Source organism: Phyllostomus hastatus, unplaced genomic scaffold (genome assembly GCF_019186645.2).
Source record: "Phyllostomus hastatus isolate PE091 unplaced genomic scaffold, TTU_PhHast_1.1 phas_contig_30, whole genome shotgun sequence".
Taxonomy (NCBI): domain Eukaryota; kingdom Metazoa; phylum Chordata; class Mammalia; order Chiroptera; family Phyllostomidae; genus Phyllostomus; species Phyllostomus hastatus.
In genome coordinates, this window is record NW_025333841.1 from 6,147,995 (window position 1) to 6,175,343 (window position 27,349).

A 27,349-nucleotide genomic window follows, 5' to 3' on the forward strand; every position below is an offset into this window, starting at 1 on the left:
AGAAGTATCAATGTGATATCAGTGTGAGAGAGAAACATTGATTGGTTGTCTCTCATATGTGCCTGGACCAGGGATTGAATCTGCAACCTAGGTATGTGCCCTGACCTGGAATTGAACCTACAAACTTTTGATGTACATGACAATGCTCTAACCTACTGAGCCACCTGGCCAGGGTACCTGCTATCTTTTAACAAACTTATCTTGGAAGTAAAGGAAAGCTATTTAAGGAAGCTTGCATGCTATCACCATCAAGATTACTCTGCAATAGATTGTCTTTTCAGAAACAGTAGAACTTGTTTTATTTTACTGAAATTAAATATAAAAACATTTATATTTTTATCATATTTTATTTCAAAGATTTTATTTATTTCTAGAGAGAGGGGAAGGGAGGGAGAAAGAGAGGGAGAAAATCATCTATGTGTGGTTGCCTCTACCAGGGACCTGGCCCACAACCCAGGCATGTGCCCTACTGGGAATCAAACTGGTGACCCTTTGGTTCGCAGGCTGGCACTCAATCCACTGAGCCACACCAGCTAGGGCAAAAAACATTTATATTTTTAAAAGAACAGTCACACAAAGAAAAGTAAGTGAGATTATATTTCACATTTCCTATGAGTGTCATTATTTAAGGGCAATTTCAAAATGTTTTTTAAAAGATTTTATTTATTTACTTTTAGAAAGAGGGGAAGGGAGGGGGAAAGAGAGTGAGAGAAACATCAATGTGCAAGAGATACATCGATCAATTGCCTTTGGTATGCCCTCCAGCTGAGGACCTGGCCCACAACCCAGGCATGTGTTCCAACCGGGAACTGAACCAGTGACCCTTTGGTTCGCAGGCCGGCACTCATTCCCCTGAGCCACACCAGCCAGGGCTCAAAATGGTTTTGACTATTATTTCATCTAATTTGATGGTTACTTACTTGCTTCTTAGAAGTCCAAAGAATCAAAATGTTAGAACTTGAATATGTTGGTTCAGGATTCAGGTTCAGGTTTATGCTTGATACACCAGATTACACTGGCTTTTTAAGGGAAACATGTCTTTTTCTTCCCCTTTTTAAAAATCTTTAGGCTTCAAACATAGATATGAAGATGATATGGTTAAAAGAAATAAGAAGTATTTTGTTGAAGCAACAAGAACTTATGACAGGTACATTTAAGCATGCATTTTTCAGAACCAGTACTGTAATAGTTCATTGACTCAGAGTTTATTACAGGGAATGGGGTTGATATTTATTTTATACTATTTACAATGAAAGGGTTTGTTAAACTAATTAGTAGGAGATGAAGACTCCTGGGGTTGTATAAACTATTTTGGAGAATGAACTTGACACTAGAAAATGGACTGTAGTGCTTGAGAAACAGCGGTGAAATCATATACCAAGAAGACTGTGTCATTTCTGAGTGTTTCCCATGAGACAACTGTTGAGGACCTCAAGTATTATTATTATCTTCATGTTGGGCCGGGGTTCCAGTAATACAGTTGCACTCCTTGAATGAAATATTCTATTATTTGGTTCTTTTTCACATCCCAGATTCATACTGGCTTTCCCTCTGGTTATTTCAAGTCTGTGTAGGTTAACTCTTATGGGAATGGGTGGTGTGCATGCACACATGAAAGTCATTGGTCTTCAAGGAAGGAAGAAGTGTGGCTTTTAAATGACACTTATACAAGCTTTCTTTTATTCCACAGTTAAACATCAAGAGCAGTACAATCAGTTACATGAAGATGGCCAACTCTCTTCTCAGCAGAATGATGAGTAAGTGATTATTCTTTAAGAACCACCACTCCCACAAGCTCCTGTTTTCCCTGTGTAACATGAAACACTATTAGTAAAGCATCTCAGATAAAAACTACCTGCCCTTTTAGCAATAATTGATCAAATTCCATAAACATATCATTTTCTCAGTTCTATCCTTATACTTGGAAACTGATACTCCTTAATAGTTATACAATTGTTCCCCTTGATGTTAAAAATAATTCAGTAGTTTGGGCTAAACACAATTACAGATGCTTTGTTCTCAGTACATCAGGGGATGGGGGGATTTGGCATGTACATGTAGGCTTACCAAAAAGTGGCTGCACTCATGGATTTCTCTTCAACATATTTTTGGTCACCTTCTATCTCCTTGGAGAAACAGTTGTAAGAGTGGTGAAGGACTGGCAGCTTCTACTGGCCCACAGCTTTGTGGTCCCTTGGTGGAGACCACTTGCTGGCAACTTGGCCTCTCTTTCTGTGTAGTTAGAGATGAGGTACTGATTCTCGGAGTGAACTCTGCCTGGACACAACCATGAAGTCTTTGAGGAAGGTAGCAGTCCAAAACGATAGCACTGATGAGCACTGGTGTAGAGATGTGGTCCTTGTATTTAGTCACTAGGAATGCTAAAGGGTAGAGTTTCCATAGAACATTTGCAGACATGCAGAAAGATTCACCACACTGATTCCAGGGTTTTGTCTCAGAAATTTAGCATGCATCCTCTGTCTGATAGAGGGATCGTTAAATGACTTACTGAAAATACTCTTTCTGTCTCTGTTGTACATCATCTTTCAGAGACAGCTAAAATCAGGTGCAAAAGTGTGTTGGTTCATCTGGGGCTTTAGGCGAACCATTTAAAAGTCACATTAGAAGTCTTTATCTTCAGCCCTGGCTGATGTGGCTCAGGAGATTGAGCACTGGCTTGCAAGCCAAACGGTCACCGGTTCAATTTCCAGTCAGGGCACATGCCTGGGTTGCAGGCCAGGTCCCCAGCAGGGGGCGTGCAGGAGGCAAACACACATTGATGTTTTTGTCCCTCTCTTTCTCCCTCCTTTCCCCTCTCTAAAAATAAATAAATAAAATATATTTTTAAAAAGAAGTCTTTATCTTCACAACACTTAATCACTTGTCATATATTATAGAAGTAAAATCTTTAGATTTCATGTAGTATTTGACTTCATAGTAGCTGATAGAACTCAACAGTATTAATCAGTTTAAAGTTTCATCGTCATTTACATATATCTTATTTAATTAATTAAAACTAACATTTCATAGAGTAACAGGGATTTTTTGTTGTTTGTATTTTTCCAACATTGTTAGGTTGTAGTTGACAATTAAAATTGTGTATATTTAAAGAGCACAACTTGAGGACTTAAACTACATACACATTGTGAAATATTCACCATAGTTAAGGTCATTAACACATCCATCACCTCATATAGTTATCCATGTGTGTGTGTATGTGTGTTGAGAACATTTAAGATCTACCTCTTAGCAAATTTCAAATATACAGTTAAATATTGTGTTGGAATTTTGAAACTTATACCCACGTTAGGTTGTGAGGGAGTAATTTTTTTCCTTTCATATTAAAGAGAGGCCCTGCTGGCTTGGATCCTAGGAATTAAGCTTTCCTATATTATGAACTATTACCACACAGAGAGGGGGAGTTAGTTGTGTTTGAATGGGTTCTTAGGGTATGTCGTTGACACATGGCATCAGTAGAAAAAAAAATTTTAAATTTTTTATTACTTGTGGACTGTACCAGAGCTCACTTAGTTTTGCATATTTACTATTTCAGAGGGCATCAGGAGGCTTGTATAGGCCCCCAGGAAACTGAACCAGAGCACACCAGCACTGTGGTAGGGGTCTGTAAGGCAGTCCCGGCAGTTCAGGCAGAAGCCAGTACAGGTACGTGTCATGGCTGTCCGAAGGTCAGATTCACTGCTGTGCAATTCTTTTCTCCCATTGTTAATTTGGAAAATCTACCTGTCTATTACTCTTATATAAAATAAAACAAAACCCATTTTTATAAGGCTTGCATGTCTTGCATGTGCAAGATGCTGGCGGACACTGCAGAGCAGCGGTTCTCCTAGTGCAGTTCCTACACCAGTAGCATCAGCATCACCTGTGAATGTGTAAGGATGGTGAATTCTCTGGCTTTTTCCTAGACCTTCTGAATCAGAAACTCTGGGAGTGAGATGCAGCCATCTGTGATTTAGTCAGATCTCCATGTCAGTTGTTTTGATGCATTTTCAAGTCTGGGAACTCCTTCTACACAGGATACAGGGTTGAATAAAACACATACTGGCTTAAAGGAATGCAAACTTTACTCATCATAGGTTTCATGAATAGAAAAGAGTCATTTACAGCTGGAATAGTTTTTAATGCAAATTGTTTCACTTAAACTGGTTTCAAAAATTGTTTAACTCAACAAATATAACACAGCCTGTGTTTCAGGAATTGTGCAAAACCCTGGGCATACAGTGTAATTAAGATACTCTCAGGCCCTGACCTGTGTGGCTCAGTAGGTTGGACATCATCTTGCAAAGCAAAAGGTCTCCACTTTGATTCCCAGTCAGAGCACATGCTTGGGTTGCAGGTTCAATTGCTGGTCAGGGCACATATGAGAGACAACCAATCGATGTTTCTCTCCCTCTATTTCTCCCTCCTATCCCCTTCCTCTAAAAATAATTAAATAAAATCTTTAAAAAATGAGATGCACTCAGCTGCCATCCCCATGAAGCTAAGAACATAGATAATTCAACAAGCAATGAAAATTAAATGTGATGATTATTTTAACAGAAGTACAATGTACTGTGGAAGAATCCCGTGGGGTTACCTAAACCACTCTGGGATCAACAGCAGAGACCTCTGGAGGAATGCCTAACAGAGTGCGTGATATGCACTACTTAAATGTGATGGTCTTTAAAAACAAATAATGATAATGCTGCTCAACTTTCAGTTGTCAGTGTAAAGGTCACTTCCGTCAGGTCATCTATGCTGCGGTCTCCAGAGAAGTCAGGAGAGAGACTAGTATCAGTGCTATCATTTGATAGGTGTGGAAACCAAGTCAGAAAAAGTTGACACAACTGTTCCAAGGTTATGTGAATGGTTTAGTGTTTAGATTGGCCACATTGAAAGTCTATTAATTCTCTGCCTATATTGATTGCTTAATTCATATCAGTCAAAATATTTTATTAAAGAAGTACCTGTTAGATTCAAGGTTCTTATGCAACATGCAATGTATAACACATGGTCTCTGCCTAATAAGAGACTTAAGACAAGTCAAAAATGATATTAATAAGTAGAATGTTATAAGTGCTATTTGAATAGGCCAATAAAATGCTATAGAAAAATTTGGAAGAGATTATTTTCTATAAGAAGGGGTAACTGTTCTTTGGAATGTTATTTAACTTACTGTTTTTAATAACTCTCCCACAAACCCCAATTTGAAACCATCCTAATAAATAAAAGAAGTATATGACATTCCAGGCCCTTTCTGAAATATCAGCAATTCTGAAATAGTTCAGTCTAATTGGAGGTTCTATTATAGGGAGATACTATTCTTGGATCACTGTAGCCTTGATTATTGCTGTAAGTTTACTTCTCTCCTTGTGGTGGACCAGCATCATTAAGTAACTGCCACCCTCTTATTGTTTGGACTGCAGAAATCTCTGAAGGACCTGAGACATGGGTAAACGACTATTTCTACTCTTCCTATGTTGACAATGAAGAAGAAAGGCCCCTAATGGTTAGTAATGACATATTAAAAGAAATAAATGGGAAGTCTTGAGATAATTTTACTGATAAAATAGGTGAAGTACACAGGGGCAGTGTTTTGTCCGTATCCTTGAGGTCATTAGGTATATGGCATGGCCAAAGGTTGGAAACAGGTATGAACAGTCAACTTATTGGAGCTATATGTGGAGTTCCTAGTGAAGCTGATGAGATGAATAGTCAATCATTCCAATTCTCCATACATTGACCAGTGTTGTCTTTAATTCAGCTTCACCACTGTGTTTTCAGTGGAGGCACATGAGACAAAGTCAGAGAACAATGGAAAGTCAATTAATACTTTAAAAATCAATTTAGATTCCAGATTGGAAAATATAGGAAATAAATGTTACACATTAAAAATTCTAATAAAATCTGGGGAACAGGGTTTAGTGGGCTATCAAAAATGTACTAATGATACTAAATCTCAGCATATTAGAGCAAGGGGTTACCCTATAAAACTAAGGGAAGTTGCTTTAGGGTAAAAGTGTTGTATAGAAGTAGTTTGCAATATTGTTAGGATCCTCTTGGGTTATTAGAGGGGAGTTAGACTTTTTAGGGTATATCTTCAATTTTCTGAAGTCACTGGCTTGTAGGGTAGGAATGGTGCATTGTACTGGACTGCTCCTTGGTGCCCTTCAGAACACCAACATCAATTTGGTGGTTTTAATCTCGAGGTAAGGGAATAATGGCATGGAGGACCACAAAGCTGCAGAGCATCAGCCTGAATGATTTCTTTCAAAAAGTACTAGAGTGTTCTTTCTACTAATAATACAGTGACCATAAACAGAGTTGTTGGGCAGTTTACAGTTTACAATATAATTTCCCATTTAATATTCACGGAATTATTGAGAGGCAGAGCAGACCTTTATTACCTCCAATACACAGAGGAGGAACCTGAGGCTCAGTGCTGCTAAGAGGTTTGTCCAGTGTTAATTGTCTAAACCAGCAGCACTGAAACTTTTTAATGCAGGAACCCTTTACATTCTTAAACTTCATTGAGAATCCCACAGAGCTCATGTCTCCATCTGTTGATATTTACCATATTAGAAATTAAAACTGGTAAATATAAAGTTATTTATTCGTTATCTTTAATAGTACGAAACCATAGTAAGTTCATGTAAATGACATTTTAATTAAAATTTACATATTTCAAAACACAACATTTAGTGAGAAGAGTGGTATTTCAAATATTTTTGCAAGTCGCTTTAACCCACTTTTGCATTCAGTCTGTGTGCTCTCACACATCAGGTAGCCCCTAGAAAACTCCACTGTATACTTATGAGAGGATAAGAGTGAAAAAGCAAATAATGTCTTCATAGAGGTTGACCTTGCAGACCCTTGGAAAGGTGTCGGGAACCCCCAAAGCTCTGCCTCCTAAACTGAGAACCACTGGTTTAGACTAATAATAAAAAGAACTTTCATTTTTTTAGACTAATCATGTCTGAGGATGGTAGTTGTTCAGATGTGAGTGAAAAACCAGGGGAAGGCATTTGGGGTTTAAATGTTTGCTGTAGGTGCTCTATGAGGGGATTGTCAAGAACTGACAAAATCATCAGTAAGCATTTGTCCAGCTGTGGTATCAGAAAATAACAGAAATATGCAAAACTGATTAGTGATTTAATCATAGGGGATGGGAATGTAGAAACACCTATTAGTTTTCTTCTATTCTCCCAATAGTTCCCCAAGGTGTGTTACTAAGGAACACATACCAAAAAGAAAAACCCCAAAACAAAAAACAAAACACCTACAATTAAATGCACACAAAAAAGACACTCCCACAAGCAAAATGGGCTCCAATGAGCTGCTCTTTTAGCCTTGCTTTATCAAATCAGAAGTCAGAAATAATAGGTGCTGCTTACCTCCTAGAGACTGTCGGGGATGACTCTCCCATTATGACGAAGCCACTATGTTAAATGGAAAATAGCTCTTTCCTACCTGCTCCTCAGACCATTTGATAAAAAGTACTGCTCAAAAGACATTCAGCGCAAGTGACATGGATATTGTTTTTAGGTTAATTCTTTTGGATATGTAAAGAATCGACATCACATAATTATTTCTCTTCTTTCATTAAAAAATTTAATTATGGTACTTTTACTTTTTGAAATTATGTATTCAATGTGTTAGATATTGTGCTGGAAACATCTCCAACTACTTTTGGACATGAGATTTATTATTTCTTCTCCATCTACTTTGTAATTAAATGCAATTGGTGTGCCTTGTATTTTTTAGCTTATTAATGAATTAAGTTAAAATTATAGCTGCAAAAGGTTAGAGCCAAGTAAAGTACAACATTTAACCTGCTTTTGTTGGACCCAGAGCTTTTGTGCCCATTATTTTTACCTGTGCCAAACAGTATAAAGACCAGAAATCCTTTGAGGGCATTAGTAAATCTTTGTTTAGAGCCATTGCATTTTGTATGTGCCAAGATAAATTTTTCATGAGAGTAGATTACAAATAATAGTATTTAAAAATTATGTTTGTTTTTTCTGGAGTTATGCTTATGATTTATGTAACTTAAAATTAGTTCTGTGTAGCTCTGTTATTTTCTGTGTAGTTCATGGTGTAATTCTCTTTTTGCAAATTAAAGCGAGTTCTTCAGGTTAAATAAACACATGTTCTGCTTTTTTCCCCATCACAAACTGCTTCATGTTTGTTTGTTCCTGCAAAGCTGCTGCAGCTACCACATTTGCCATTGAAGTACCACATGAGTTCTTTGTCAGAGAGCATGCAGTTGTGCAAGTAGTTTTGCAATCAAGTTTATAATGTAATTTTTCAAAACAACCTTACAGCCTCCAGACAAATATAAAGCCCTAGCAGATTGCAGGAATAGAGGCTCAGAAGACCTCCTGATTAGAAATGGAGATGTCATTCAGCTTCTCCATGAGGATGTTGAGGGTCAATGGTAGGTGTGTTCTCCATGCCTGTGATGACCTCTGCCTGGGGCACATGGATATCTAATCAAATATTCTGCTTTACTTGTATCTTTGTTATACAGTCTCAAGAAGCAGAAATATCATATTTCTTATCAGTGTTTCATTTTCATTGCTTCAGCCATGCCTTTATAGCTCACTGAAAGGAATGTTAACCTTTGGTGAGTGAAAAATGCTTTGAAAGAATGAAATGCTGTGAGTCTGCATGCTCTTTTGTGGTTTGCCTTTGGCTCAAACATTCCAGCTGATACATCTGGCTTTGTAATGGCTACGGATTGCATTATACATGGTAATTTAAGCCATTCATTAATTCATCACACCTTTAATGAATGCCTATTGTGTGCCAGGGACCATGCCTTGCTCCTGTACAACATAGTCACACTTCCCTTTATCAATTCAGATAATTGACTTTTTTTTTGGTCTTATCCTATCCTTATGCATTTGACTTCATGTAGCACCAATTGCAAAGATGGTTCTGCCAAATGTACTGTTTAATTTTAGAGACCCCAAAGCAGGAAGGAATATTGTTTGGAAGAGGACTAAATGAAGCTTCCACAAATTTTGGAAATTTTATATGAAATTATTATTGTGTCAATAACTTTACTGAAATTCTATATTGACCATATACTCTGACCCTAAAGGTGGGTCACACAAGGGTGAAAATGAATGATGTGTCATTAAAACAATAACCATTTTTGCTGGAAACCTCAATCCTTTGTAGGTTACTCAAAAGACTTAAGAACAGTGTCTTTGAATACATGCAATAGCTTTGTGAAAATTTGAGCTGTAATGCAATGTCTTTGTTTTTTATTAGCTTATATCATCATTGTTGGCTACTAATTCATTTATTATTTAGGTTGGTGAAAAATCTAAACAGAAGAAAAAAATGCCTGATTCCAGGGAACAGTTTGCAGATTTTAATCGGTGACTATAGGTTTCGGAATGCCAGAGTTACAGGTATAATATGAACAGACTGTATACTATTTGTTTAAAGGTTAAAAGTTTTCAAGCTTTACCAAGTATAAAATTGGCATAGGGTAAGAACCTCTTTGTACTTAGAAATAAAGCTGCAAATATATTACATTAGCTAGGATTTAACAAACTTGTTAAAACTTTTCCCTACAAGGTTGATAGGTTTGAAGGAGTTTCAGATACTATGGTGTCTTTATTTTTATTTTTATATTTTTATCGTTGTATAATTACAGTTGTCCCCATTTCTTCCCCATTACTCTCCCCTGTCCCACCCGCCCTCACCTCCCACATCTAATCTTTCCCCCTTGTTGTCTTTGTCCTTGAGTCCTTTATACATGTTCCTTCACTCGACCTGGCAGGGAAGATACCATGATCATGTGGTGTCTTATAAGAGATCCTTCAGGACTAAATACTGATAAGATACTTTTAAGTACCAGCTTTACTACCCAAGAATGCTTTACCAGTGTGTTTTTACTTAGTGCGTAGAACATGACCTTTTCTTATGGTAGGTTTCTGCTGCACACACACACTTCTCTGAGTCTGTGCCCAAGATTTAATGTGTGAAGATAGTATGCAGCAATGAGAACTAACCTAGTGTTCTATTCTATTAATTCAAACCTTCATAAAATTCCTGCATACAGGCCCATATTTTTGTAAATTTTCTCCCTGATACTGAGCTATCTATGAAAAGGCAGCATGAAAGAGAAACCAGACTTGTTTGTGAACAAGATTATTATTTCTATATGTATGTATTTCCAATTTGGACTTGTATCTAAATTCCAGGTAATGGTACATTGTATTTAGATAAATCTAATAGAGCAGGAGTAACTTATTTGGTTCCAAATTTCATTTAATGGCATAAAATAAAATCAAAGGATGATAGGGCTCAATGTAAATATTGGGTTACATGGGAACCCCACAAATAGTCACTTCTTGTTTGGTTGTTTTTTGGGTACTCCAAACCTGAGTCACCTTTCAGATGTTTTCTGCACTAACTGTTGAATTATTTAGATAATTATTGAATTATGGAATTATTTAGATAATTAGTAATCAGAAGAATCTGATATACCAACAATCTGAATTAAGTAACATTCATTTAAAAACCCAACAACTGCAGAATACACCATTATTTTTAAGTATATGTAAAACATTCACCAAGATACAGCATATGCTAGGTCATAAAGTAAGTCTCAATGAATTTCAGAAGATTGGAATTATATAAAATCTCAACGGTATTATATTAGAAATCAATGATCCATAAATATTTGGACATTAAATGCCACAAATCTAAACAACATGTGGAGCAAAGAAGAAAAAGGACAAGAGAAATTAGAATTTTTTCAAGTTTGATAAAAATGCAATATATCAAAATTTGCAGATGCAGCCAAAGAGGGTGGGAAATGGATAACTTTAAATACTTGTATCACACACTTAAAATTCAGTGTAATTCCCCATATTAACATAATTAAGGGGAAATTTTTGTAATCTTTTCAATAGATGCAGAAAAGTACTTGACAAAACTCGACTCATTCACAATAAAAACCCTCACCAAACTATCAATCTGATAATGCACTATTGTGAAAAAATATAGCTAACATCATACCTAATGGTGAAATATTGAAAGTTTTTCCCCTAAGATTGGGAACAAGGCGAGGATATTTACTCTCACCATTTCTATTCAACATTTTTATTGGAAATCCTAGCCAGTGCCATTACTCAAAATAAAGAAATAAAATGATTATAAAAGAAGATGCAACACTTGTGCTCAGGAGATCATGTCTATGTACAAAACCATTAGGAATCTATACACAAATAGACAATACTAGAAGTAATAAGTAAAAGCAAAGTAATTCTTTGCCTTTCTGTATACAGTTTAGAGTAAACTTGTCTTTACTCCCCCAACCCCTGCAATGAACCTGCTAAAATTTTGGTTGCATTAACTCTACAGGTCAATTTGGGGACATGGACTTCTTAACGCTGATATTTCTAATTCTTGAACATGATATATATTCCTCCCTTTCTTAGGTCATTTTAAATATATCTCAGCAATGACTATCAGTATGGAAGCCTCAGACATCTATCGTTAGATTGATTTCTATTTATTATCTGTTTTATATTACCAATGTAAATGGTGTTGTTTCATAAATTTCATTTTAAATTCTCTGTTGCTAAGATACAGAATTACAATTTATTTTGTATAATGACTTTGTATACTACGGCCTAATAAAATTAGGGGCCAAATGTAATTTTAGGACTGTATAAATGTAACTACTACCTAACTAGGGGCAAGGAGCTCTACATTCGGCCCTTTGAAGGCAACCACGAGGCTGATGTGGCCCCCGGTGAAAATGAGTTTGACACCTGTGCTATAAGGCTATACAGTAAATAGAGTGTGGTATAGAAAAACAGCTCAGAAGTAGACCCACATACACATAACCAATTAATGTTCAGTCAAAGTGTCAAGTCAACTGAATGGAGAAAGGAATATTGTTTATCAAATGATGCTGGTGCGGGACTTCTGGCCAAGATGGAGGCATAGGTAGACACACTGTGCCTCCTCGCACAACCAAAAGAAGGATGACAACAATTTAAAAACAACAGCCAGTACCGGTGGAAAACTGAACTGTATGGAAGTCCTACAACCAAGGAGTTAAAGAAGAGACATTCATCCAGACCGGTAGGAGGGGTGGAGTTGGGCAACTGGGGCGGAGAGGACTCGCAGCAAAGTGACGGCTGGCAGAACCCGGGTGCGCAGGGTGGTGGCTGGCAGGCCTAGCGAGGTGGTGGATTGTGGAGTGTGGCTCGGTGTGCATGGAAGCGAGTGGACCCACATTCACACACAGTTAACCAGGCAAAACTGGGGAGTGAGACAGACCATGCAACCCAGGGTCCCAGCACAAGGAAATAAAGCCTCAAAACACCCATTGAAAACACCTGTGGGGGTTGAGGTGCCAGAAGAAACTCCCAGCCTCACAGGAGAGTTTGCTGGAGAGACCCACAGGGTCCTAGAATGTACACAAGCCCACCCACATGGGAATCAGCATCAGAAGGGCCCAATTTGCTTGTGGGAAGTGGGGGAAGTGACAGAAATCTGGCAGAGAGTGGAGCAAGTGCCATTATTCCCTCTAAGACTCCTGTCCCATATACAGCATCACAACCCAGCAACTGGGTTGCCCCCCCACCCTGTGAACACCTAAGGCTCCACCCTCACTACATAACAGGCGCGTCAAGACAAAAGGCCCAAACGAAAGATCAAAGCTCCAGAAAAAAATATAACTAAGGGGTGAAGAGGTAGCCAGCCTATCAGATGCACAGGTCAAAACACTGGTAGTCAAGATGCTCACAGAATTGGTTGAATTTGGTCACAAATTAGACGAAAAAATGAAGGCTATGCTAAGTGAAATAAGGGAAAATGTACAAGGAACCAATAGTGATGGGAAGGAAACCGGGACTCAAATCAATGGAGTGGACCAGAAGGAAGAAAGAAACATTCAATCAGAAAAGAATGAAGAAACAAGAATTCAAAAAAAATGAGGAGAGGCTTAGGAACCTCCAGGACATCTTTAAACATTCCAACATCTGAATTATAGGGGTACCAGAAGGAGAAGAGGAAAAGCAACCAGTGGAAAAGTTATTTGAAGAAATAATAAAGGAGAACTGGCTAAGAAAATAGACTTCCAGGAAGTCCAGGAAGTTCAGAGAGTCCCAAAGAAGTTGAACCCGAGGAGGAACACACCAAGGCACATCATAATTGCATTACCCAAGATTAAAGATGAGAGGATCTTAAAAGCAGTAAGATAAAAGGAGACAGTTACCTACAAAGGAGTTCCCATCAGACTGTCAGCTAATTTCTCAAAAGAGACCTTATAGGCAAGAAGGGGCTGGAAAGAAGTATTCCAAGTCATGAAAGGCAAGGACCTACATCCAAGATTGCTCTATCCAGCAAAGCTTTCATTCATAATGGAAGGGCAGATAAAGTGTTTCCCAGATAAGGTCAAGTTAAAGGAGTTCATCATCACCAAGCCCTTATTTTATGAAATGTTAAAGGGACTTATCTAAGAAAAAGAAGATGATCAAAAATATGAACAGTAAAATGACAACAAACTCACAATTATTAACAACCACACTTAAAAATGAAAACTAAGCAAACAACTAGAATAGGAAAAGAACCACAGAAATGGAGATCACATGGAGGGCTATCAACAGGGAAGTGGGAGGGGGAGAGAGGGAAAAGGTACAGAGAATAAGTAGCATAGATAGTAGGTAGAAAATAGACAGGGGGAGGGTAAGAATAGTATGGGAGATAGACTTCCGGCAAGATGGAGGCATAGGTGGACTCACCGCACCTCTAGCCACAACCAAGATTAGAACAACAATTTAGAGGCAGAATAACACCCAGAGCTGACAGAATTTATCTGAATGGAAGTCGGACAGCCAAGAAGTTGAAGTAGACCCGTTCATCCAGACCGGTAGGAGGGGCAGGGAGGAGCAGCTGGGCGGGGGTCGCAGTGCGCAGAGAACTGGGAGAACTGGGATCGCGTAAGGCATCCGGGGCATGCAAGATCACAGTGGATGGACCCTGAGTACGCAAGTGGCAGCTGGCGGACCCAGTGAGGCGGCGATTGTGGACCAGGGCAGAGCGCGCAACCCAGGATCCCAGGGAAGGGACTGAGGTCTCAGGAGAACGGAGCTACCGCCATTGTTCCCTCCCGCCCCCACCCCCACATACAACGTCATAATCTAGTGACTGGGGTGGCCAGCCCCTGTGAGCACCTAAGGGTCCGCCCCTCACTGTAACAGGAGCGACCAGACTGGAGAGAGAGAGAGAGAGAGAGAGAGAGAGAGAGAGAGAGAGAGAGACAGACAGACATGTCTGAAACAGAAAAACAGATCAGTGCCCCCAGGACTCATCCTTTTGAGTGACTAAGAGATAGCCAATCTATCAGATGCACAGTTCAAAACACTGGTGATCAGGAAGCTCACAGAATTGGTTGATTTTGGGCACAAATTACATGAAAAAAATGCAGGTTACCATAAAAGAGATGAAGGAAGATGCACGGAGAACCAATAGTGATGGGAAGGAAACTGGGACTCAAAACAATAGAGGGGACCAGAAGGAAGAAAAAAACAACCAAACAGGAAAGAATGAAGAAATAAGAATTCAAAAAAACAAGGAGAAGCTTAGGAACCTCCAGGACATCTTTAAACATTCCAACATCTGAATTATAGGGGTACCAGAAGGGGAAGAGGAAAAGCAACAGATTGAGCACGTATTTGAACAAATAATAAAGGAGAACTTGCCCATTCTGGCAAAGGAAATAGACTTCCAGGAAATCCAGGAAGCTCAGAGAGCCCCAAAGAATTTGGACTCAAGAAGAAACACACCAAGGCATATCATATATTACATTAGCCAAGGTAAAAATGAAGGAGAGAATCCTAGAAGCAGCAAGAGATAAGGGGACAGTAACCTACAAAGGAGTTCCCATCAGACTGTCAGCTGATTTCTCCCAAGAGACCTTACAGGCAAGAAGGGGCTGGAAAGAAATATTCCAAGTCAATAAAGGCAAGGACCTATATCCCAGATTACTCTATCCAGCAAAGCTTTCATTTAGAATGGCAGGGCAGATAAAGTGCTTCTCAGATAAGGTCAAGTTAAAGGAGTTCATCATCACTAAGCCCTTATTTTATGAAATGTTAAAGGGACTTATCTAAGAAAAGAAGATAAAGAAAAAGCATGTATAGTAAAAGGACATCAAACTCACAATTATGAACAACCACACCTAAAGCAAAACCAAAAGAAACTAAGCAAACAACTAGAACAGGAACAGAACCACAGAAATGGAGATCACATGGAGGGTTAGCAACAGGGGAGTGGGAGGAGGAGAGGGGGGAAAAAGTACAGAGAAGTAGCATAGATTGTAGGTTGAAAATAGATAGGGGGAGGGTAAGAATAGTATGGGAAATGTAGAATCTGAAGAACTTATAAGTATGACACATTGACATGACTAAAGGGGGGGATATGGGTGGGAGAGGGTGTACAGGGTGGAGGGGAGTGAAGGGGGGAAAATGATACAAATGTAATAGCATAATCAATAAAACATATTAAAAAAGAATAGTGTGGGAAATGTAGAAGCCAAAGAACTTCTAAGTATGACACATGGACATGAACTAAAGGGGGGAAATGGGGGTGGGAGAGGGTGGAAGGGAGTGAAGAGGGGCAAATGGGACAACTGTAATGGCATAACCAATAATATATATATATATTTTTTAAAATGGTGCTGGTGCAACTGTATATCCACAAGGTGAAAAAAATGAACCTTTATCCCTTCACCTCACTAGTCCATATACAAAAATTAATTTGGATTGGATTATAGACCTAAACATAAAAAGCTACAATTGTAAAGTTCTTTTTTTTTCTCCAGGAGCAATTACTATTTTTTATTGTATTTTCCTATTACCATTTATCCGTTTTATTCCCCCCTCGCCCCACCGCCCTCAATCACCACACTGTTGTCCACATCCATGAGTCTTTTTTTTTCCTTTTTTGCTTGATCAAAAACAGAACAATATATTCATGGCTGAGTGGTTAACAATGTTTTTTATTGTCTTTCTATTACAGTTGTCCCAATTTTCCTCCATTGCTCTCCCCTGCCTTGCCCATGACCTGCTTCCGCAGTCAATCCCCACCCTATTGTCCATGTGCACGGGTCTTTCATACATGCTCCTTGTCTAGTGCCTTCCCCTTCTTTCCACCATTATCACCCTTCCCCCTCCCTGAAAAAACTAAAAATGGAACTGCCTTTTGACCTGGCAATTCCACTGCTTTGAATATACCCTAAGAATCCTGAAATACCAGTTCAAAAGAACCTATGTATTCCAATGTTCATAGCAGCACAATTTACAATAGCCAAGTGCTAGAAGCAACCTAAGTGCCCATCAGTAAGTGAGTGGGTCAAAAAACTATGGTACATTTATACAATGGAATTCTATGCAGCAGAAAGAAAGAAGGAGCTCCTACCCTTTGTGATAATAATTTCATTTTTATACAGGGCAGAAAAAGCACTAAGCAGAAAAGATAAGTATCAAACAGATATACAAGGAAACATTGCACTTTACAGCATTAAAAATTATGCCCATTAGAATAAGATAAAACCTAAGATGCTAACATTTGGAATACTTCCTAAGCCAACTATGTGTTGTAATGAATCACATTTTCCCCCAAATTAACTGATTCTATCTTGTACTTTAGTATCAGTGTTAATAATTATAGCACAGAGAACATTTTTGGCCTGAAAAGTCACTTGAATATTAACATCATTCTTCATTATTTTGTAGATGCTGCTCTGAGTAACTCAAGGAAACTAACTTCCCCTTGAATTAAAGGAGAATGAATAGACTTGTAAAATTAAGATTTCCTTTGGAGGTGTGAACTAGATTATATTTCATAAAAGTGTTACAGTAAACAGCACAAGAGTCAGGATGATCCTGTGTTGCCCATGACATTCACAGAATCTCCTAAGGACTGAGGTGGACTTCGTCATTCACAGTTTGTCTCATTTTTGCAAGAAGCATCTTCACACCTTCCATTCCCCGCAGGTGAAAAATGCAGTATTTGTTTCCAAGTAGGGTTTTTTTTATGGCATGCATTCAGATTCTATCTAAAAAAATTGGAGATCAATTAGTTTGAACATTTATAGATAAAAGACTACCTGTAATTTTGTTGGTAACTTCAGGAACAAAACAAAAATCCAAAGAGAGAGGAGAGAGAATCAGAAATTTTAAACTACTTTGTTAAGTCATAGTTTATTATTTAATTCTGTTATCTATGTGACTAAAACATACCAAAGGGAGATGTTCTGAAGGACCTCTTTTGCACTTTTGGCTGGTATTTAAGGTTTTCAGAGCTGTCTTATAGTTTTAAAAAGATCCAAAGCTGAAAGTCCTGTAGTTAGGATGTGTTGAAGTTTACATTTTATGCATTGCAATTTAATTTAGATACACTTGTCACAGCTTTAAGTTAAATATTCATGTATGCACAAGAGGTGTTCCTGTAACAACACTCTACTTTTCAGTGTCTTTACTTGCTTTTGAATTGTCTGGAAAAATATCTGTTGTAGTAAAGGTTTTCTTATGTTGTGTTTCTTTCTAGGTTTTTTTTTTTGTTAAAATAATACATGTATAGATGTCTTTTTTTTATGTATGTAAACAGTGTGATGACTTGTTTTAAAGTGCAGGGCCAGCTGTTGCATGCAGTATTGAATTGATGCTTGGAGTAGTTTATATCAAGTCCACTGAAGACAGTGGTTTGAAATTGCTGCCTTTTGAATCATGGATTATGCATTTGTTATCAAGTTGGCATATTAGGTGCATGTTTTTTGATGAAATGTGTTACAATAAACATTTCAATAACTATATAATACAAAAATATCTTATCTTTTAATTAGGTTTGTGTGTCATATCAATATCATAGTTTATGCCAGTGATATCATTTGATGTAACAATTTGTATGACAAACCAGTTGTATTTTGTTCAAAGATACCTGGAAATTATAAATCTTCTCATGTACACTTGCTGGAATTTATGATGGTTGATTTATGAGTTACTCATGAAAATGCCCATATATTTGATATTTTACTTAATGCTTCTGCAAAAATAACAACAAAATGAAATTAAAATTAATTTCTTTTGTGTGCTGATCCTGTGGTTAGAAGACAGAATTGGGAGATAAAATTTTTGAATAACAATGCCCTTCTGCACAAAATGTTTTAATTTCATGGTATTAAACTAGGGATTTTAATCATTTAAGACAATACTGAATTCTATAGATTCAAGTATATAGTTAGAGTCTTTTAATATTTTAATCACTGTACAATGGATGCTTCATTTGTACATGTAACTGCACTGTATTCATTTTATTGGGCTATAAGAGTGTTACTATAAAATATAGCAGCAATTTCCCTTTAAGTCTTCAAAGGGAAGACTTAAATTACATTGTAAATGTACTTACAATGTAAATATACTTGTTTTAATTCCACATTAAAAATGTCCATCCTTAAATTCATTCACATACTTTTTCAGTTTAGTATAGTATCAATTATATATCGAAAACTGTTTCCTCCTGGTTTATTAGTGATACTTTATAGGCATCATATGCATTTTGAGTTAAATGTTTACCTTCAGCCTAACTTGATGATTCTCTGAGAGAGACAGAGATAGACAGAGATATCTGAGTAGCAATAGGGTAAAGAGCCTGCTCAAAAAATCTTCCTCACCCAAATCTAGGATAGCAATAAATGAGGTTTCCTGGGTTCAATAGCCAAGTTTATGAGTTGATATTTTTGCACACTGAGAAAATCTTCTTCCATATAATGGAGCCCAAGGAAACCTGGAAAGCATCTAGATACCTGTGATTGTCTTCTGAGCCATTGCTTGCAAAGGATTCTTAGTTGAGTTTGCCAGACTTAATGCTTTCTTTCACAACCTATTTGGGTTCCAGAACTTGTGTTTTGATATTTGTTAGGAGACAAAAGTGCAAGAAGCTGGTTTGATTGACTCTTCCACCATTTAAAACTTGAGATTGTTTGCGGTGGCTTAATGAGCATCCCATCACAGAGTCAACTACTTCCCATGCCTTTAAATTTATTTTTGAGCTCTTTGGAGGATGTGTGATCAGTGAAGTAGTTAATGAGTTGATCCAACTCCAAAGAACACCTTGAAAATTAAAGTGTAATTAAGTTTTTATTCCTATGTTGGCTGAGGAGTAAATGTTATTATTGATGTTTTTCCAAAATCATGTGTCAGTCTCACAACATAGAATATATATATATATAGTTGTTACAAAAAACACCCTGGCATCTAAGCTACAATATACTGTTACAAAAAGAGAAAATTTCAGAGTGTATTTTTGAAAGTGTAAGGGCGTGTAAGAAATGCTCCACTTGAAGAGAAATTAGGTCAATGATTTTGTTTGGGGTTTAGTCAGAAATCAATCCAGTTTCACACTTTCTCTGAGAGAAATGCTTATTAAATATAATAATGCTTATTAATATACTAGACCACAGGAATCAGCTTCCCACAAGGGCAGTACTTTCTAGAGTCTCAATGAATCAAGTATCAAATTGTCAAAAGTCATTTTTATTCCATTTCAGTACACTTTTGTATATTGATTTGGAATGGTCAGTTTGCAATTAGTCTTATGGGGCCCGCCCAAGGACAGCAAAATGCTTAGGAAAAAAACAGTATTAAAAATAAAACCTAAACCTTTTATATTTTTGTTCAAAAGAAAATTTATAAAAGTTATAACAGGCACTGTTTTAGAGAAATATTTTTTAACTTTATTGTTGGCATTATTATAGATATCCCCATTACCCCCCAACTTTGCCCACCTCCACCCAGCCCCTGCCCTCCTTGCCTCTGCCATCACCACACTGTTGTCTGTGTCTATGGGTTGTGGATAGATGTCCTTCATCCAGTCCCTTCACCTTTTTTCATCCAGCCTTCCCCTCCCCGCCGACAGCTGTCGGTCTGTTTCATGTTTCCATGCCTCTGTTTCTGTTTTGTCAGTCTATTTTGTTCATTAGATTCCACATATGAGTGAGACCATATGGTATTTGTCTTTCTCTGGCTGGCTTATTTCACTTAGTATAATAATCTCCGTGTCCATCCATGCAACAATAGGCACATTTTTAAAAACATAATTCTTAGTTCAAAATGTATTTTCTGTATTAAGGCTCATGACACATTCAAGTCTTACATTTTTCCTTGCACTCTGTGAGGGTCTAACCCAATATTTGTTGATGACCTCATTTTCACATATATGGACTAGCACATGAAATTCTAAGGAGATAGTTTCAGCTGATGTCCACCAAATAAGACTAATAAGGTATATCGAGAAGAGCCAATGAAGTTGGACTTGGTGAGAGTGTATTCCTTAGGCTAAACAACTTTCCTTAAACCAAAAACAAAAATAAAATATAAACCATTTCAAAGATACATTTTGTGTAAGTATTTGTGAGATAGACTCACTAACTCAATCACTATGAAAATAACAAACTCAATACAACCAGGCTGGAGATGAAATTAAAATATAATGGAGCAGGAGAGGAAGTCAGAAAGATTGGAAGCATGAAAAGAACTGGATATGCTGAGGCTTTTCTTAGTTAAAATTTTATTCCCAGTTGGATAGTGAATGTCCTCTTTTACATGGCAAGCTATGAGAGAAATCAAATGAGAACAAATAAAATGTAACTAATTTTCAACCATAATTAAAATGATTAAAAGGAAAAAATTATAGTGGATGTTTTGAAATTTAATATTAGGAGCTAAAATGCTTCTAATATTACAGACCTCAAGGAAGACACAAGACTGTACCTGTACCTTTACAGCTAGTTTTAAGATCTCTCAATTCAATGCAAAGTTGGCATTTAAAATATTAGTAGCTTAAAAACCTACCTATACTGCTAAAAACATCAGGTATTAGGAAAGACAAAGCAAAAAGAACTCTTCCACATTGCTACAGGCAGCATAAATTAGCACAACCCTTTTGTGAATAACTTACTAATGCCAAGTGAAGTCGAAGTCTGTACTGTAAGGCTGACCAACTCCACTCCTAAGTATCTACCTTGGAGAAGCATATGTGCTCAAGGACACACATGGGCCAGAAAGTTTATAGTAGAATTGTTTGGAAGAGTGACATATTTGGAGACAATATGAATGGCCATGGATGCTAGAAGAGGTAACTAGATTATGGAATATCATATAATAAAATACTAGGTAGAAATGAAAATGAGTGATCTAGAGCCACCTGTATCAACATCAGTGAATTTCACAAGAAACAAATTGCAGGATAGGTACAATATGACCTCATTTGTAAAGTTTTCAAGTATGCAAAACAAAATGTATAATGGACAATTTAGAGTAAAGGTATATGGGTAGGCTAGATAGTGATGAATACCACATTAAGGATGGTGGCTACCTCTGAACGTAGGTGGGCGGAAGAGAAGGAATGGATGAGTGTTGGTGCTTAAGACTTCATGACATTATTCTCTGTACATTTTTATATGTCTGAAACATTTCACACTAAAAAATTCTCACTTTAATTCAGTACTGGAAAAGTAAAGTATAATACCATGTGCCCCGATGACTGAAGTGTACTAAAACTGTGTGACATCTTACCTTCCATGCATGCCTGTAGGACTTTCTTTTTTATCTTACATGCTGGTGAAAATAACAGTTAAGAACTCTTTCCCACAGTCTTTATAAATAAATTACAAATTGCTATGAACTAATGTACCTGCAAAAAACTACCATACAATAAAGCTCTGTTGACTTAATGTGTGAATGTGTTGTATAGGAGAAATATTTGCACTTAAGAAATATTATGTTTTGCTCTGACCAGTGTGGTTCAATGGATTGGTTGAGTGTCGCCCCACAAAGTGATAGGTCACTAGTTCGATTCTAGTCAGGGCACATGCCTGGGTTGCCAGTTGGGTCCACAGTTGGGGTGTGTCTGAGAGGCAACCACACATTGATGATTCTCTCCCTCTCTCCCTTCCTCACTCTCTCTAAAATAAATAAATAATTTATCTTTAAATATTTTAAAGAAGAAATGTTTTATTTTACAGCATAAAATAATGACTCATTGCCATCTGAGAACAACTTTAAAGGTCTGATTTTTTCAGTATTTCTAGCTCATGAACATTTAGCTTCCTTAAACAACTTTACATTTTAATTTATAGTGTATTTAGTGCTCACTCATAGCAATAATTGATTAGAAGATTGAAAATTATGAACATTTAGTCAAATATTTAGAATGTATCCATTTAGTATGTTTGTAAATGTTAAACAACTGAATGTCTTAAAAATATGTATTTGTAGTATTTGTCAATATCTATGGTGTAAATATCTCTACAATGGTGGATTTCAAGCTACTGACCTGAAATCTCTGAACTGGGAGTTGGAAAGAAATGTACAAAATTGGCATTTAGGAGTTGGTACAAGCCAGTCCCAGCACACCACTGATTCTGTCTTATGAAACAGATACAGTGCTAGGCCCATAGTAAGCATTCAGCAAAATTCCATTTTGGACTGTGGTAAGACTTTTGAATTTTAACTCAGCATTAGGTAATGTGTGGTTATCCTCTTAGCACGTTAGCCAAATTTACATTTTCTAAACAAATGATGCAGAGATTCTAATCTTAAAGCATCATTGTGTAGAACTCTAGAAACAGCACCTGGAAGAGGCTATGGACAGTGAAAAACATGTGAGGTGTATTGAGAGAAATCCAATCCCTGTGACCAAGGATGACAACTTAATTCAGATATAAAACCTGAAGATCCAAATAAAACCCAACAGCTGACTTAAGGAAAAACAAGGTATAACAACAAAATACCTACCAAAACAAAGATACAAAGCATAGACAAGAGATAATACAGCTTCAGAGAACACAGACACAAAAGCAATAAACGTTAACAGAAGAGGAAAAAGCCACGGCTATAACCATAGCCATCTAGGCTAATGTTTTTTACATTTCCTGGAAATTAGTGATAACTCCATTTTTATATCCTTGGAAAGAAATCAATGTAGGAGTTTTCTCTATATTTGTCTGCCTCCCTTCCTATGGCATAGTCCCTTATGTGTTCAGGATGACTATCTCATTCCTAACTTAGATGACTGAGTTTTGTACTAATGGTTCAATAACAAGGATTCCCGGAATTCTCAGAGACTTGTTGCATTTTTAATTTAGCTTTTTACTTTTAGAGCTGAGTTTTTTTAAAATATTGTATTTATTTATTTTTAGAGAGAGGGGAAGGGAGGGGGAAAGAGAGGGAGAGAAACATCAATTGGCTGCCTTTGCATGCTCCCCAACTGGGGACCTGGCCTGCAACCCAGGCATGTGCCCTGACTGGGAATTGAACCGATGACCTTTTGGTCTGCAGGATAATGCCCAATCCACTGAGTCATACCAGCAAGGGGTAGAGCTGAGTTTTAATATCATGAAAATGCATGCTTATTTTTGTAAATATTCCAAGAGGAAGTTGGAAATTTATTTATACACACACACACACACACACATACCTGTGTGTGTTGTGTGTATATTTACTTTTTAGAGAGATGGGGATGGAGGGAGAAAGAGAAGGAGAGAAATGTCAATGTGTGGTTGCCTCTCCCATGCCCCCAACTGGGGACCTGGCCCAAAACCTAGGCATGTGCCCCGATTGGGAATCAAACTGGCAGACCCTTTGTTTTGCAGACCAGTGCTCAATCTACAGAGCCAGACCAGCCAGGGCAGATTTTTATATACAGATCTTTACTAAAACGTGTAACGTGTAGATCATGAGATCCCCTTTTTTTATGAAGTCAGCCTTTAAGCCACTTCATGGTTACTGATCTGGAGGTGCTAAATACAGGATTTCTAAAAGTTCAAGAATGACAGCATCCAGGAGATTTACTATGTTGGCAACTTTTTATAGATTTGGATCTCATGTTTAACATTGCAATGGAGCAACCTTTTGAAGGGAAGTGCTTGGAATCAGGAATATCTGTGTTCCTATTTCAATTCTTCTTTCAACCAAGAGGGTAATTCTTCTACCAGAGTGAAATGATCTAGCCAGGAGTTTGAAAGATTCCCGTGAGGGTGTGGAGAAACTTTGGTCCTGTTCCAGAAGCTGTTGTCTATCTATATGTATAAGACAGGGTCTTCCTGCTGTTCATCCCTTCTGATACCTTTATCCACAGCAGAGGTTGAGATGAACTTTGGGAATTTCAAGGCAAGCCATAACCCTAAAGAGAGGGTGAAAAAAAGTATGCCTTGAAAGTACAATTGGAGAAAATGAGTAGGGTGATCTGTGTACCTGGACTGGGTGAAAAGGGTCGGAGTGCCACAGCCTTCTCCGTGCCGTAATTCCCTCAGCAGCCTCCAATTTTGCAGAACATGCTAGTTTTGGTGGCTTTAATCATGACATTTGGAGATGGCATAAACTTCAGGTTTAAAAAGAGCCCTGATTCCTGCATGCTTTACCCAGACAGACCTGTCAACCACTGAAGTCTGTTTCCCAGTCATACACATCTGCCACTGCATTGTCAGAAACTCACCTTCAGTGGGCCTTTAAAGCTTTTCTTCAACCTTGAAGTGATTCTGGAGTAGCCTGCTGTCTTGGTGGACCGCATATGGCTTACCCAGCAGAGTTGCAATGCAGTGAGTTGAAATGTTGCTTACATTACTGTGTGCCAGGTGACACTGATGAACGTGCTCTAGAAGTCAAATGTCACATCTGGAAGGCCCAGTACTCACAGCTGGTTAAAAACCAGACACCAGCAGCACAAGTCCATTCCATGTGTATGATGGGGAACCCCAAAACCCCCAGATTATCTTCTGGAGGGCAGCAAGCCCCTTGAAGTACAGGCTTCCCCTGACAGGTGAGTGTTCTAGGAATCCATCTGTATGAGTGTACCAGTGGCATTGTTGTAAGAGGCTGTGACTGGCTTCAGTGAATTTGTTTTCAAGACTTTCGGTGTGTTTGCCCATTTCATGATGGGTGACTTATGAGTACACCTGCCCATACTGCACTGAGTGTTCAGCAGTTTTTGACTAAAAACATCATGGCCCCCATGCTCTACCCTCCCTATTCATCCAATTTCACCCCAAATGACTTTTTTTGGTTTCCATGGATGAAAAAATTCCTCAAAGTGAAACATTTTTCTGATGTGGAAGAGGTAAAACAAAAAAAAATATGGCAGAAGCACTAAAAGGCATCAAAATCGACAAGTTCGAAAACTCTTGAGCAATGGAAAAAAGTCTTGGCAGGTGTATTACATCAAATGGAGAGTCTTTGAAGGTGACTGAAGTTTAAACGTACGAATAAATACACAATTTTTTACAAATAAACTCTGGTTCTCCTGGCTGGCGTAGCTCAGTGGATTGAGCGCGGGCTGGGAACCAAAGTGTCCCAGGTTCGATTCCCAGCCAGGGTACATTCCTGGGTTGCAGGCCATAACCCCCAGCAACCGCACATTGATGTTTCTCTCTCTCTCTATCTCCCTCCCTCCCCTCTCTAAAAAATAAATAAATAAAATATAAAAAAAACAAATAAATTCTGGTTCTCTAGGGTCCCCCATCAAATTTACTGAGTGCCTACTATGAGTCAGGGACTGTACTTTCAGTTTATTATTTGACTGCTACTCTGCTTTTCAGGCTATCTGTTCATCTTGATTTAGCCACTTGTTTGTCAAGCATTACTAGTAAGAATTCCAGGCAGTTTCAATCCCAGGTTTGCTGAAAGGATTGCCGCCAATGCAGAATTCCCCAGCTGTTCTAAAAATATAGACAGTGCTCCAGTCAAAAAAGCACTATGCTTTCATAGTATGGAGTGGGAGACCTGACTTCTATTCTAGTTTTGGCTCTGCCACTGTTAGTTTGGGCCTAGCCTTATCTTGGCTTCAATTTCTTTTTTTCTTAAATATTTATTTATTTAGTTTTAGAGAGGGAAGGGAAGGAGAAAGAGAGAAAGAGAGAAACATCAATGTGCAGTTGCTGGGGGTCATGGCCTGCAACCCAGGCATGTACCTTGACTGGGAATTGAACCTGCGACACTTTGGTTCGCAGCCTGCGCTCAATCCACTGAGCTACACCAACCAGGGGCTTCAATTTCTTTATTTTTTTGTTTTTTCAGATTTTATTTATTTATTTTTAGGGAGAGGGATAGGGCAGGAGAGAGGGAGAGAAACATCAATGTGTGGTTGCCTCTTACACATCTCCCACTGAGGACCTGGCCCGCAGCCCAGGCATGTGCCCTGACTGGGAATAGAACCAGTGATCCTTTGGTTTGCAGGCCAGCTCTCAATCCACTGAGCCACCCCAGCCAGGGCTTGGCCTCAATTTCTTCATCTGTTAAATGGGCAGAGTGGTTACAATACTGTCTGCAGGCCTTTGCAGCTCTGACATTCTTAAATTGGATGCTGTTAGATTGCATTCAGAAATTGTTGCAAAATTATAATGAAGCAGTTTTGTGAACTGGTCTGTCATGGTTCAGGTGAGTAGGGAGAAAACCCATTATTTTTCCCTTGGCACAGAAAATTGAACCATGCTTAGTTTCTATCTGCACGAAGCATCCAATATTCAAAAAGAACCAAAAACAATTATACTTAAACAAATTAAAATGACTGTACTATATTAACATACTTTTCTTCACTCAGTGAGAGTTCTATTTTAATCTGTCATTTCCAGTATTGCAACAGCATGTATGTTTCAGCCCATATAGGATAAGAAGCTACAGCAATTTTGAAAGCATTAATGATTCTTATATGGCAATTTCAAATGCTTTAGGTAGCATCCAGGGGGGCATGGCTCTGAAGACCTTGGCTCTTAGGTGCACTTGAAGGACCCATGTGTTTAACGATGGCAACATGCTACAGGTGGCTCATGATCAATTCACTCATTTCTGAGCTCATGGCAAAAAGGATAACTGTGGCTTAGACATTTATGGGTCTAGGACCTCCTGTGACAGAGAAGACCAATCACAGAAGGTGTAAATCTATGCCCCCACTGCTGCCTTTGTAAGGGGTAGTCTCCATGGCAACAAGGCCAGAGTGACTCGCTTTTACCAATTGCAGAGCACTGTAGACCCAGTCATTAAAATGCTAAATTAATGGGTGTAAAGACCTTTAGTCATTAAAATTTGAAGTAACATGTTTCCATGCATGAATTAGTATCCTCTGTAAACCTAAGATGGACAATTACAGTGTCTCCCCCCTCTCTCTCCCTTCTTTAGCCAACAATTGCAGGACTGATTTCTTTTTTTTTATTAAACCTCAATCTCATTCATTATTTAGGTATGGCCTCTTTTCATGACACAATACAATGCTTGTTCCTACTCTGGAATAAACATGGATTCAGATTCAGCTGACATTTATTGAG

The 27,349-nt window shown here is 38.0% G+C and overlaps 1 protein-coding gene across 1 annotated transcript in view; it reads left to right on the forward strand.

Moving 5' to 3' along the window:
• The window catches only part of MCF2 (MCF.2 cell line derived transforming sequence), a 66,894-nt gene extending 49,102 nt beyond the window's left edge, over positions 1–17,792 (forward strand). The window contains exons 21-27 of the mRNA XM_045839391.1: positions 1,069–1,147; positions 1,691–1,757; positions 3,554–3,667; positions 5,392–5,506; positions 8,322–8,434; positions 9,319–9,419; positions 16,770–17,792. Coding sequence (XP_045695347.1) covers positions 1,069–1,147; positions 1,691–1,757; positions 3,554–3,667; positions 5,392–5,506; positions 8,322–8,434; positions 9,319–9,419; positions 16,770–16,810 — 630 coding nt within the window. The 3' untranslated portion in view covers positions 16,811–17,792. The remainder of the gene's footprint in view (positions 1–1,068; positions 1,148–1,690; positions 1,758–3,553; positions 3,668–5,391; positions 5,507–8,321; positions 8,435–9,318; positions 9,420–16,769) is intronic.
• Positions 17,793–27,349: the final 9,557 nt, after the last annotated feature.